The 12,737-nt window shown below is 45.2% G+C and overlaps 2 protein-coding genes across 2 annotated transcripts; one reads left to right on the forward strand and one right to left on the reverse strand.

Moving 5' to 3' along the window:
• Positions 1 to 4,450: 4,450 nt before the first annotated feature.
• On the forward strand, positions 4,451 to 10,281 carry LOC108572672. Its single transcript, XM_017934944.1, has 21 exons — positions 4,451 to 4,748; positions 4,820 to 4,983; positions 5,055 to 5,181; positions 5,242 to 5,394; positions 5,451 to 5,793; positions 5,862 to 6,156; positions 6,189 to 6,322; positions 6,402 to 6,504; positions 6,571 to 6,759; positions 6,831 to 6,914; positions 7,013 to 7,189; positions 7,281 to 7,440; positions 7,529 to 7,678; positions 7,747 to 7,918; positions 7,997 to 8,137; positions 8,280 to 8,472; positions 8,649 to 8,820; positions 8,888 to 9,158; positions 9,279 to 9,290; positions 9,355 to 9,918; positions 10,005 to 10,281. The coding sequence occupies exons 1-21, from the start codon at positions 4,451 to 4,453 to the stop codon at positions 10,279 to 10,281; spliced, it is 4,179 nt and encodes a 1,392-aa protein (XP_017790433.1).
• Positions 10,282 to 11,317: 1,036 nt separating this feature from the next.
• Positions 11,318 to 12,050, reverse strand: LOC108572692. The gene is made up of 3 exons (XM_017934967.1): positions 12,020 to 12,050; positions 11,518 to 11,954; positions 11,318 to 11,447 (listed from the first exon to the last, which is right to left on the reverse strand). The coding sequence occupies exons 2-3, from the start codon at positions 11,952 to 11,954 to the stop codon at positions 11,438 to 11,440; spliced, it is 447 nt and encodes a 148-aa protein (XP_017790456.1). The 5' UTR covers positions 12,020 to 12,050; the 3' UTR covers positions 11,318 to 11,437.
• Positions 12,051 to 12,737: the final 687 nt, after the last annotated feature.

Here is a 12,737-nt window from a genome sequence, read left to right on the forward strand (position 1 = left end):
GTACGCTCCGTCAATTAACGTCAACATTCATGTTTCGTCGACACACGTTACTTTCTTTTCGCGTTGCATGTACCGCGCGCGATTCTCAAAATTTCAAGTCACGTCTGAAATTATTTTAGATGCCTTGCTTGGATCAATCGAGTATTTGTTCGTTTCGATAGATGGCCACCAGGTCGTAAAAACGGTGGGAAGAATTTGCGCGGGAAATGCAATACTTGCGACATTATCATGCTCGCGTAACTTAAACGAACAATAGAGGATTATTTATTCATGTGAAATGTAACTATTAGTTATAAATAAAATTCTACGAAAAAAAAGAAATAAAAGAAGAAAGACGAAAGGAAATAAAAGAAAAAGAAGAAGACGGAAGACTAAATGATCGATTCGTTAGGAATATTTCGCGGAATAGGCGTATTATCTAGCATTGCAACGTTATTATATACACGTAATAGTAAGCAGTAGTAGAATAGTAATTAGAAATAGTAATTGGAAACGCACAATCACAGACAAGATACTGGATAGACCTAACGCGTGATATATTTTTGTGTTACGTCACAAGGGCTGAGAGTGTCCTTACCATTTTCGTGTCGCACCCAATGTTACCGATGGATTATTCTATAATTAAAGTACTTCAAAATATGCCATAAACTGTATTTTACTGTATCAGTAATGTTAAAGCAATTAAGAATTTATTACACGTATCAACGAGATATAATTAAAATAAGGGGGATAGCAACAGCGAAGAGAGACAAGGAAACGAATAGCGCTGGATAAGAGGATAGCACTATATGTAAATAGAGAGAAATGAGTTAGACAAGGAAAGCAATAGGGATAGATAAGGACGCCATCGAACGTTTGGTGACGGGAACTACGATTTTTTAATAGGAACACAGAATATAAACAGAGGTATTAGACAAGGAAAGTAATAGTGTGCGAGAAGGATAGAGAGAAGACGTTCTCTATTGGCTGGCGGGCAGCTCAGCTCCACCTTCTGATGGCGGCCAATTCAACATGAAGTCGGCCAAGGGAAAATCATTAATAACTCAAAAATTACGATGATTTTGTGAACTTTTAGGATTGAATAATATAGCGTGGATCTTTAGCTACTTTCACATGTAGCTTTTACTGCAACAGACCCTTTCGATAATTAGTTATTAACAATTCTAGTACGTGATGTCGGAACGGTACCACATGTCTTGACGGTTTTTCAATAATTTCATAGTTTTCTCCTAAATTCTCATACAACTAACTGTATTCAACTGAAAGGCAACTCTATTAACTATATTCTCATATAATTTTTATCAACATTTTCGGTTTAGTTTAGGAGTTATTAAACATTATACGAGACAGTCCCCTATTCTTCGTACTTGAGTATCGTCAACTGTTACAAATAATTGCTAATATTTAATAAACCATACCACGTACGGTTACCAAACTAATTGTAGAAGATAAATAAAAGTCCATTTTACATTCTCCATACTTCAAAGTGCACAGTTAATCATGCGTTACTTCCAAAGAATGTTTAATAACTATTGAACTAGAGGGAATATGTTAATAGAGATTAGACGAGAAAGTAGCCAAAAGAGTTACCTTTCAGATGCGTATAGTTACGTGTGCGAGAATTTAGTAGAAAGCTATGAAATTATTGAAAAACCGTCAAGACATGTGGTACCGTTCCGACATCAGGTACAAAAATTATTAATAACTAATTATCAAAAGGGCCTAGAGCATTAAAATCTATATGAGAAACTAGCTAAAGGAATAACCTTTCGAACCCCTATACGAAAATGCATAAATTATACAAGTGAAGGTACGAAATTAATGAAAAACCGGAAGAGACTGCCGCGACATGTCGTACCGTTTCCGACATCACGTACTAGAATTGTTAATAACTAATTATCGAAAGGGTCTGCTGCATTAAAAACTATATGTGAAAGTAGCTAAAGATCCACGCTACATTCTTCAATCCTGAAAGTTCACAAAATCATCGTAATTATTGAATTATTAACGATTTTTCCTCGACCGACTTGATACAGCGCGTGGGAAGTGTAGCTGTGCGGCCAGCGGACCAATAGGAAACATTCTCCCTCTGTCCTTCTCTCACACTAGCGCTTTCCTTGTCTAATACCTCTCTTTATATTCTGTGTTCCTATTAAAAAATCGTAGTTCCCGTCACCGTACGCGAGATGGCCATTGAAAATTTTCCTTCTATGTCTAGCAACTCATTTCTCTAGTGCTATCCTTGTCTTCCCCGGACCTTCTCTCTGTCTAACGCATTTGTCTACCGTTATTCTTATTTACTGCTATTATATCCTCATTTCCGCTATTATTATATTTAATTGATATTTGCAATAAATACTGAATTACTTTAACATTACTAATAATGACGATATATAGTAAAATATAGTTTATGGCAGATTTCCCCCTTAATCGGTCAATTGGACGATATCACTTGTACATATATAGGTTGTAAGTAAAATAAAAATCATGTACACGTGAAATCTAAATATAACGTATCATTGATATCATTTAAAAAAGATATAAAGAAATAACAAGCATCGATATGGCTGGCCGACGATGAGTTTGATGTGCAACGGTTGTCGATTGTCTTACGTCCAAGTCGATTACTGCTAGAGAAAAATCACAATCTATTTCTACGGAAACTGTCGGCCTGTTAAGGCGATGCCCGATAAGAGGGAGTTTATTGTACTTAAATAACAGAATAATCGGTAAGGGTCCTCTCAGCCCCAGTCCTGTACCACAGACGAGATATAGGGTAGACCAATCATCTTGTGGTACATTTTGCCACACGATCTGAAACACCGACGAATACGTTTAAGCTGGCGGTTTAAGCAGACGTTTAATGAAGAAATGCCTAGTGTTGTTGATTTGAATTCCTACCGGAAATAGCGCGGTGATATAATACTGGTATTGATCGATACAGTAGGACGGACGATGGTAACGGGGTACTTGGACGAGTGGTCTACTCTACCGTTACCACCGAACTACGCTTTCTCTTTACCTACGACGGAGGGATCTCTACAATTATCCTATACTCTTGTTAACCAAATCGTTAACCAAAACAACTTGTTATTCTCTGTCTTAATCTTTTTCTTTTTTCCAATACTTGCTCCTCGCGTATTCTGTATTTCTGTCAAGTTTGGGAGATTTTCAAGTGAAAATAATCTCCGACTTGGAAGAGTAGGTATGTAAGTAAGCAAGTAGCTGAGTGTACGTTCCCGTTGTCGGCGGAGGAAAAGTAGCAGAAGCGTATAAGTAGCGTACGGTAGAATAGCAAGTAGCTCCTGGCGCATTCTACGATCCTATCGACCGAGGCGGTATTCACAGAGCAGAATTTCATGCTGCGGATATACCCTCCGTAAAAGCGGAGGGGTGCACCGTCGCGACGCGGCGACACAGTACGTTGCAGCAGTTGTACCCCGTGGCGTCGTCTCGGTATCGTCGCGGAATTCGGCTGAATAGAGAGATCAAGGGGGAATAATTGACGAGGCGGGAGATTGTTTTGAGGTTTTGTTTTTGTTACGACGGCGACGAGGACGTGGTGGGTGGTACGGTGGTGGTGATCGAAAGAAAGGGTTCGACGAGGCTGGACCGATACATACTGGGAGAACGGCGGAGCGGATCTGCGCGTTGGCTCGTTTCCGCTCCTTCGTGATAACGTCACTTGGAGCATGTGTAGAAGGGAGGAACTGGACTTAGTTCGATACCGGACGCCGAGGCGTTCGGCCCGTCCAGAACCGTTGCTGTCTCTCCTCCGATATCTTCGTCTTTCTTGCACGCGTTTTATTCGCCGCAAGGATCAGCACCGCGAGCATTTCGAAGGCAGAATCGTCGGACAGGTTTGTTGTCGGTGTGGTTCGCGATATGCGTACTTTTCAACTATTCTCGAAATCACGCATCCCCTTCTGGTATATACGCAAGCAAAAGAAGAGGGAAATCATTCACCGTTGCTTCTCCTCGCGAAAGGGAAAACGGTAAGACGTCCTAACGAAAATTGCTAAATTGCAGAATCGACGACGACGTATAAATTGGTAAAGAGATTTTATATAGAGAATGCGCGACGGAAGCTGCACAAGATTGTTTGTAAATATTTTTAGCGTCGGCAAGTATGAAACGTAGCGGAAAATGTTTACAGCGAATTAATCTAGCGTTAATGAAATTATACACCTTTTTGTACGAAAAGATCGTGCACGCTCCAATTGCTACCGCTCACAGGACAGCATTTCCGCGCGTGTTCCAATACCTTGCCATAAATAAAAAGGAGAAGAAGATGGATTTTATACGATTTTACGTGCGAGAAAGAAAGAGAGGGAGAAATGGTTTAATTGGTTGTGTGCACAGCGAGGACACGAAGAGGAGGCGAATACGGAGAGAAATAGATACGGGTCAATAGGCTAGCAGCCGGGGAGAAAAGTGGGCGAGCGAGCCCATGGCCGGGAACTCTTTCCGCCGGCTTTGGACGTGGATCTCGATCGTGGTCCTGCCAACCGGGTGCTTGCTCTCTTCTTCCACCACCGAACAGCCTCCGTGCGTTTCTCCGTACTTCTCCGATAGAACAGAGAACGATTGCTCGTTCAACCAGTCCTCCGGCGAAACTGGCACGGAGGAAGTGATGGTTTTCTTGAGAGAGCGTTGCGACGCCACCGAGACGCTCGACGCGACGGATATTCACCGGTACTTGGATCGATCCAACTTTGACCTGCAGATCACCGTTGTACCTCTCTCTCGTGAGTACTCTCTCCCTGAGTAGTGCCGTTCGTGAGTATTCTCTGCCTGACCGTTCCGTCCAATTCGACAGTGTCGTGCGAAACGAAAACTTGGGGCCTCGATGCCCTTCTACACCTGCTCGGCGAAAGAAGAGCCAAAGCTCTCGTAGCTGCCCTCGACTCGCCGATGTGCGAAGTGATCGCCAAACTCGCCCATCTCTGGAACATGCCGCTCCTCACGTGGACCTGCCCTTTGGTAACTTGCCCTTCTAATTGTAAGGAAGGAATTCGATTATCGCTCGCTGACACTAAACGCGATCGTTCCAGAAAGATTCCGAGGAAAGGGAGTTCTCCTCGATCGTCCGCCTCTCTCCCTCCTTGCCAACCATAGCGAAAGCTCTGGCGGAGATGTTGACGCGGTTGCAATGGAAAACGGTAGCGGTGATAGGAACAGGTAGGCTTCTCGATCTCTCATCACCGTTCCCTTCCGAAATTGACCGCGCGCACCTTCCAGATCGCGAACCATGGACGAGCCTCGAGAGAGCACTCTTCAATTCCCTGCAAAGCGTCGGAGCTGTGATCCGACACCGCGCCACCTTACCGCATCGAGCCACGCTCCAGCAAATTCGAAAAATTCTCCGCGCGATGTACAATGTGTCTCGCAGAGGTCGGTTGCCCGATCGATCTTTCAAAAAATTCCACATTTGCAAAGGTTCACCTCAGTTACAGTCCTATGTCTACCCGCGACCGACGACATAACGGTCCGCGTGCTCGCCGAGTTGGATGTCGCGCAACAATCCTCCAACTCCTCCTCCAACTCCGTCACTCTGATCGTTCATACGCAAGACGACGATCTCTTTCTGCCCAACGACACCTTTTCCAACAGTTTCGTCTCTCGTCCCGACTCTTTGGCCGACTACCGAGACGACAACGCGACAAACGCGGAGGAAGGGGACGGGGACGAGTTGGGGGACGAAGGAGAGATGGAGGATCGATTCTTCCCGCCGGGAAACCTGAGTTCGACGTTTCTCGAAAGACTGCTGGCGATAACGCCTCTGGATCACAGGTGCGGCAGAAACTTCTATCCGTTTTCTATCCGCAGAGAGAACGCAAACTGTTCCCCTTGTTTCGCAGGTACGACGCGGAGAAGGTGTTCCAAGGCGCAGAACGGTACGCGGTACCGACATTGATGGATCGTTTGAACGAAACTCTCGATATCTTGCTATACGATAATTCCAGTATAAATGCCTTTAACAACAAGATTTTCACGTACGTATTGCTTGAATGGCGCGCGAACGTTTGGAAACCGATAATGATCACCGTGGAACGACGTGGAGAATTGTCGGTCCGAAAATTGTCGGTGAACGCGGTGGCGTTCGGCAACACCAACGACGCTGCTGATCTTCCAAAATGCAACAACATCGTCGACGCAGACGAGCACGTTATCGATTGCACGGGGTATCGGTTCCTTTTTACCCCGTTTCAGAAGATGTCTCCAACGGATCATCGGGCTTTCGCGTCGCACACGTCGTCGCGATCGTTCTAGGATCGATAGTTGTAACCGTGCTCGCGATACTCCTGGTAATCTTAATCAGGTAACGAATCAATTTCTCAGCAAGTTACACACCGTTCATTCTAGTCGTACGTGAACGTAATCGAAGCGATGAACCGCAGGAAACGGTTACTCAACAACAGAATGTCCAGGGGTCCGTACAAGATCATTTTAACTACGTCGGACTTTGTATTTCCTCAAGTGCCTCGAGTAGATTCTAGGAGGGTAAGTTGAGAGGGTTCCGAGAAACGTTCGCTCGCGACGAAACAAAGTTCAAACTGCGCTCTGCAGGTGGATGAGGGTATCGAGACAATGTTGTGTTGTTGGTTGCAACAATTGCAAGAGTTTGGAGGACCGGAAGTAGAGAAGCCGGACTTGCTTCAACTGGGAAGCGTATCTTCGTTGAAGCCGTGTTTACGGGCGAGTACGGGAAATCTGGCGCGACCCAATTTCTTCAAAGAGCCCTGTGCGCGATACAACGTCAGTACTACATACCAGCGCTACTCCTCGCGCTCCACGCACCAAGTGCTTACCAAGTGGTTGTTCCGCAGGGTGACATGGTGCAACTGAAACAATTGCCCACTCAGGGTGGTACCTTCGAGCTGAAAGGCAAGGCAATGGACGTGTTGGTGATGGTAAGTACAATATAATAGTATAGATTCTCCAGCGTCGAATTTCGAGACGAAGCGGAGGAGCCCGCATTCACTCTTATTTCCGATACACGGGGGGCTAGATACACGGGCTCAGACACGAAAATCTGAATCCGCTGATAGGATGCTTGAACGAACCGACGAGACCGTACCTCGTCTACGAGTACTGTTCGAGAGGATCGTTGGAAGATGTACTGGTGCAAGACGAGATCAAGCTCGACTGGTCCTTCAGGTTATCCCTGCTTACCGATCTCGTCCGGGTAAACCATCCTCCCTTAACAATTCCCGCTGCGTACCATGCGTACCATTCGATCTAACGGTTACGGTATTCTTGTTGCCCCGATTGCAAAGGGGATGAGGTATCTTCACGGTACACCGGCGCGTGTACACGGTTATCTTACCTCGCGAAACTGTGTCATCGATGCTCGCTGGGTCCTCAAGGTAACCGACTACGGACTGCCGGCGTTTTACGAGGCTCAAAACACCGCTCCCCCGACTAAAATGGCCAGAGGTATTTAACAGAAGGAGGAGGAGTACTCCTGATACGTTTGCGGTAGATATCGGATAACCGTCCCCTCTGTTCTCGTCCCCGCCGTTAGATCTTTTATGGACGGCGCCGGAATTGTTGAGGCAACCGAACCTTCGAAAGAGAGGAACGCAACCTGGAGACGTTTACAGCTTCGGCATTATTATGCAGGAGGTGGTAGTTCGTGGAGAACCGTTTTGTATGCTCGCATTGTCCCCGGAAGGTAACGTTAACCTATACTCCTATCAGAGTGCACCGCTTTCATCCGTTTCGTATGCTCCTACGAGATAGACATCATCGAAAAAGTGATGAAACCACCGCCATTGATCAGGCCATCGGTGAGCAAAGGCGCCGCACCGCCGGAAGCGATAAATATCATGCGTCAGTGTTGGGCTGAAGCGGCAGATATGAGACCCGATTTCGACGACGTTCACGACCTATTCAAGAAGCTCAACCATGGAAGGTATGCGTTAATACCTTCGTTAATCTTACATCGTTACTCTCTCTTACATACATTCTTTCTTCAATTTCCTATCCTCAGAAAAGTGAATTTCGTCGATACGATGTTTCAAATGTTAGAAAAATACTCCAACAATCTGGAAGAATTGATACGCGAGCGCACGGAACAGTTAGACATGGAAAAGAAGAAAACGGAGCAATTACTCAATCGAATGTTACCCAGGTAAATGTTACCCATCTCTGTCCCTATTTCCATCTATCTCTATACATATGTATATTTCTATATGCCTGCCTGTTGTCAACGATCGATGTATTAAAGATTGCCTCTTTTGAGATTCGTGTATCAACGCACGATGACATTTTAGCTCTGTTGCCGAGAAATTGAAACTGGGCATGCCCGTCGATCCCGAAGAATTTCGAGAAGTGACTATCTATTTTTCGGACATTGTTGGTTTCACGACCATCTCTGCACATTCAACCCCATTCCAAGTAGTCGATCTTTTAAACGATTTATATACCTGCTTCGACGCCACCATCAACGCGTACACCGTATATAAGGTGATGAAGCCGATGCAATAGAGGCGGTACGATAGTCCAAGGCTATCGCTATTCCTGTTTCTTTCTTTTCTACTCCAACTTCTTTCTGTCTTCTATTACGATAAGACAGAACACAAAACTAACCCGCTGTTTGCCCGACACCCAGACACCTTGTCTCTTTCTTTCAATCGTTACAGGTCGAAACGATCGGGGACGCTTACATGGTCGTGGCCGGTTGCCCAGTCAGAATACCCGATCATGCCTCCCAAATAGCCACAATGGCTCTCGACTTGCTGCATCAAAGTGGCAAATTCAAGGTGAAACACCTGCCAAGGACTCAACTCAGGCTTCGAATTGGTCTACATACCGGTTAAGTACCTGCTTCCTCCCCTTTCGACCAGCTCAAGCTCAACTGGATCGTTCTCTTCCTACGCAGGCCCATGCTGCGCCGGTGTCGTTGGTCTCACCATGCCAAGGTACTGCCTATTCGGCGATACTGTCAATACCGCGTCCAGAATGGAATCGACCGGTGCACCCTGGCGTATACATCTTAGCCAGGCAACCAGAGATCGGCTCACTCGGGTCGGTGGATATCATATCGAATATCGCGGACGAACGGAAGTTAAAGGCAAGGGAAAGATGCCCACCTACTGGTTACTAGGAAAGCAAGGTTTCGACAAGGAACTTCCAAAGCCGCCACCTCTTGGGTAAGCCTTTACACCGCACCCCTTCCCCCACCCTCTCTCGTATCGTTTTAATCTTAACCTTCGTTCGAGCTGTTTGCTTTTATCTGTTGCCATACTGGTTCCGTATGGTATCATCTTCAGGGAAAACCATGGGTAAGTCCGAGGTTTAACGACCGCCTTCCTTTTATTCTCCATTTTCTATTTCCACGCTGACTAGCCTGAACGAGAGCCTGTTATTGGAGAATTTAACCAAGGAGGAGTCGATCGTATCGCCAGACGACAACCACTCCAACCTGGATTTGCCCTGCGATCGAACAAAGGGGCAAGTTGAACGAGACGAGGACGTGGACGTGGACGTGGACGTGGACGTGGACGTGGACGTGGACGTGGACGTGGACGTGGACGTGAAGAACGCCGCGGAAGAGTCGGAGGCGTGCAAAGTCGCGGTGGTCTCTGTGCACGATCAACACCTGCTAGATTCCTCCGAGGAGAAGTCGAATGAAATCGAAAAGGACCACTCGGTTAATCCGACTAACATAACGAAAACCACTTCCGGCGATACTCAACCACCTCTAGGAACCACGTCCGGTATATTTAGCGCCGACGCAACTGTTCTTGGCGCCTCTACCACTTCCCTTACGTCCATTTCAAGCTCGACCACGGTCCCTTATAGACCGGTGCCGGCAAGGCATCGTAGGATAGCTGGCTACATCGACGAAAATGACTTGAGTACACCGTACAATCATTACAGGTGTCTTTCTCCAAACGAACACTACGGCAAGTCTTTTCCTATCTATATTTATTCTATTCGTCTCAATCTTAAATTACCCTCAATCCTACTTTCTCTCTCTTCTATCACGCAGGAAGAGCTACAGGTTATCGCTTCTTGAAGAGACAATTCAGCTTGGATCGTCCAGATGACGCCCCATTCACCGACCAGACTACTAATCACCAGCAGTTGCAACAACAACAACCGCAACACAACTTAAACGCAACACCTAGACTTTATAAACAAAACAGCGCCGGCGCGGCGAATGACTTGGAACGCATCGAAGAGGTACCGTCTACTCCAGGACCGCTGCTACAACACTACAGACAGGCAGCGTCCGTTTCTCTCTCCGTTGAATCTTTAACGCTCCGTTGAACGCGGTTGGTAACGTTGCCAACATTCCGTAAAAGAACGAGACGATCGGTGCACGCCAAAAGTTCGGTAAAGTTTACTCTCATTATCGCGGATGACAATCTCTCTTATTTACAATCCGACAGAAATGTTCGCGCGTGTGCATTTCCTCCTTTCACACTCGCTTTTTTATCCTTATCACTAACTATAAGTAAATATCTATCGAGAACATGTATATACGTATACACCCAAAAAAAGAGAACCCGTACAAATTGTCGATTGTATCACTTGGAAAGCAAACGTGAAACACCTTCGTGCATAAAATGCATCGAACAATGCTTCGAACAATCCTCCTACCGTTAAGATCGTTAACGCGCGCAATTTCGTGTGAAAATGCGAATATTTAGATTTCTATCCCCGTCCCCATCCCCATCCCCATCCCCATCACCATTCCCCACTCGTAATTAAGAAAAAGACTTTTACTTTGTTCATAAATATACAAGATATTTTCTAAGTAATCCGAATCGTCGACAATAATTCGAAAACTTACGATTTAGCTACCTTCTCCTTCCTCGTACTAAATGAAAATAACACGTTTCGAGATTAACGATAAACAAATTAACAAATGGAACAGCGTTTCATGCGGCAAATAAATTACGAAAAAATGATACGCGCCAAACTGTTTCGTGTGATTATGCAATAATCTGTGTGTTAGATGTATAAGTAAGTGTATATATGTATAGCGGAAATATTAAATATGTATAGATTATAGTAACGTGGCGGACAAGTTTCTAGAAAATTTTCAACTATTTTCTCTCGTTTCGATACTCTTCGACATGTTAAGCGTGGAAAAATCAAGGTATACGATTCTCTTCCCTTCCATTGTGTTGCTTTCTTTCCAACCATATTTATTTTTCGCCAAAGTACTTGAATGTTTGTATATTGTAAGATAAATATCACTTTCTTCTATTGTTTCTAAATTGTTGAAGGTACGCGTACCTGCCTGCCTGCCTGCCTGCCTGCCTCTCTATAGTACTTGTCCTTTAAACAAACTGCCCCCAGATATGGTATACATATAACTGTTTCTTCGAATCAACACCCAATGGTTGGCCCATGGTCAATTCCAGACGGCTGATGGATGTTTTTCATATCTGGTTTATGCAGTAGGTACTTTTTCATATTACCAAGCCCTGTGAGAAAATATAAAAGGGAATTTATTGGCATAATACGTAAGTAGAGGAGAAAGAGCAAAAGATGTACCCGTACGGAGAAGGATCCTTATACTCGGCATGTATCGGTTTCACAATCGGACTTGGTCTCTCCACGATCCTCTCGATGAAAATAGGTTTCTCAACGTACTCGACGTACTTCACGGATGATGCAGGAGGCGGTGATAGATACACGTGACGAACTTGTGGAGCAGAATAATACGCAGCTTTGTACCCTTTCACAGCGCCTAAACCAAAACCCAAAAGTCCTGCACCGAGCAGCTTCTTCTTTAACAAAAGCGTCCTCTTTTGTCTGTTCAACGTCGCTCCTGCATTCCCTTCGTTCTCCGCTTCGACGGTAGCACGATCGAAAGTCGCGAAACGATCCACTTCCGACGGTGAAGCATTTTCTTCGGCCATGGTACGCGGTACAACCGCAAAGTAACAACAAACAACGGCAAGCAGCATGGTGATAGTAATCGAATGCATCTGTAATGGGAGCCACATGGGAAACGTTAGAAACGAGCATTACAGATGTCTACGATACCACTTACCGTTACACTTCAAACGTCCACGAACAAAGATATCCAACGTACAAGGCGCGTCGACGACTAGCGTGTGTCATCTTTTCGGCAGTCCCCTTTGATTTTATACACAGTTGCCTACCTTCCAACTAGCCAATTCTCCCCCACCTCTGCCACAGCCAGTTCCTTACTTCTTTACTTGCAATCGCGTCTTCCTCCTTAAAAACCTAAAACACACGCTCGCGCACCTTACAGTACTATCCTAGTTCAAATCGGATCGAAAAGAATTCCCTTTACACGTCGGTTTTCACCCTACCTCTCGACGGCCTATTTATTATAATATCGAAACATTCTCATATAAGTACGGACGTACTTCCGCAATGACGACGTTACGTTCAACGTAATACGTAACAACACCTTGTTGCACCTTCGTACAATCACGAACGAACCTCGAATGATAATGAACCTAGTCCCGTCGGTATACCGATATACGTTAGTTGGATGAATGGAACGCGACATATTATGGTATCGTTGAGTAAGAATACTTTTCACAAATTTCGTACTCTCACCTTGCTTCCAATCATTGCGTATTCGTCCACGACAAATCTATCTCGCAATATTGTTCACTTCGTGCTTTACCTTTCAACGAACCGATTGCCCAATCTTCGCCGTACTCGAGTTTTCCAACAGAATTTTTAACCAACCAGCCGTCACACCCGTCCAAATTCATTATCGTGTCACACGTCAC

This window comes from Habropoda laboriosa, unplaced genomic scaffold (assembly GCF_001263275.1).
Source record: "Habropoda laboriosa isolate 0110345459 unplaced genomic scaffold, ASM126327v1 scaffold34, whole genome shotgun sequence".
NCBI classification, from domain to species: Eukaryota; Metazoa; Arthropoda; class Insecta; order Hymenoptera; family Apidae; genus Habropoda; species Habropoda laboriosa.

Coding starts and splice junctions, on each gene's coding strand:
- LOC108572692 (XM_017934967.1), bottom strand. CDS start 11,954: ATGCATTCGATTACTATCACCATGCTGCTTGCCGTTGTTTGTTGTTAC.
- LOC108572672 (XM_017934944.1), top strand. CDS start 4,451: ATGGCCGGGAACTCTTTCCGCCGGCTTTGGACGTGGATCTCGATCGTG. Junction 5,395..5,450: donor GTACAATGTGTCTCGCAGAG/GTCGGTTGCCCG, acceptor GGTTCACCTCAG/TTACAGTCCTATGTCTACCC. Junction 6,323..6,401: donor CTCCTGGTAATCTTAATCAG/GTAACGAATCAA, acceptor GATGAACCGCAG/GAAACGGTTACTCAACAACA.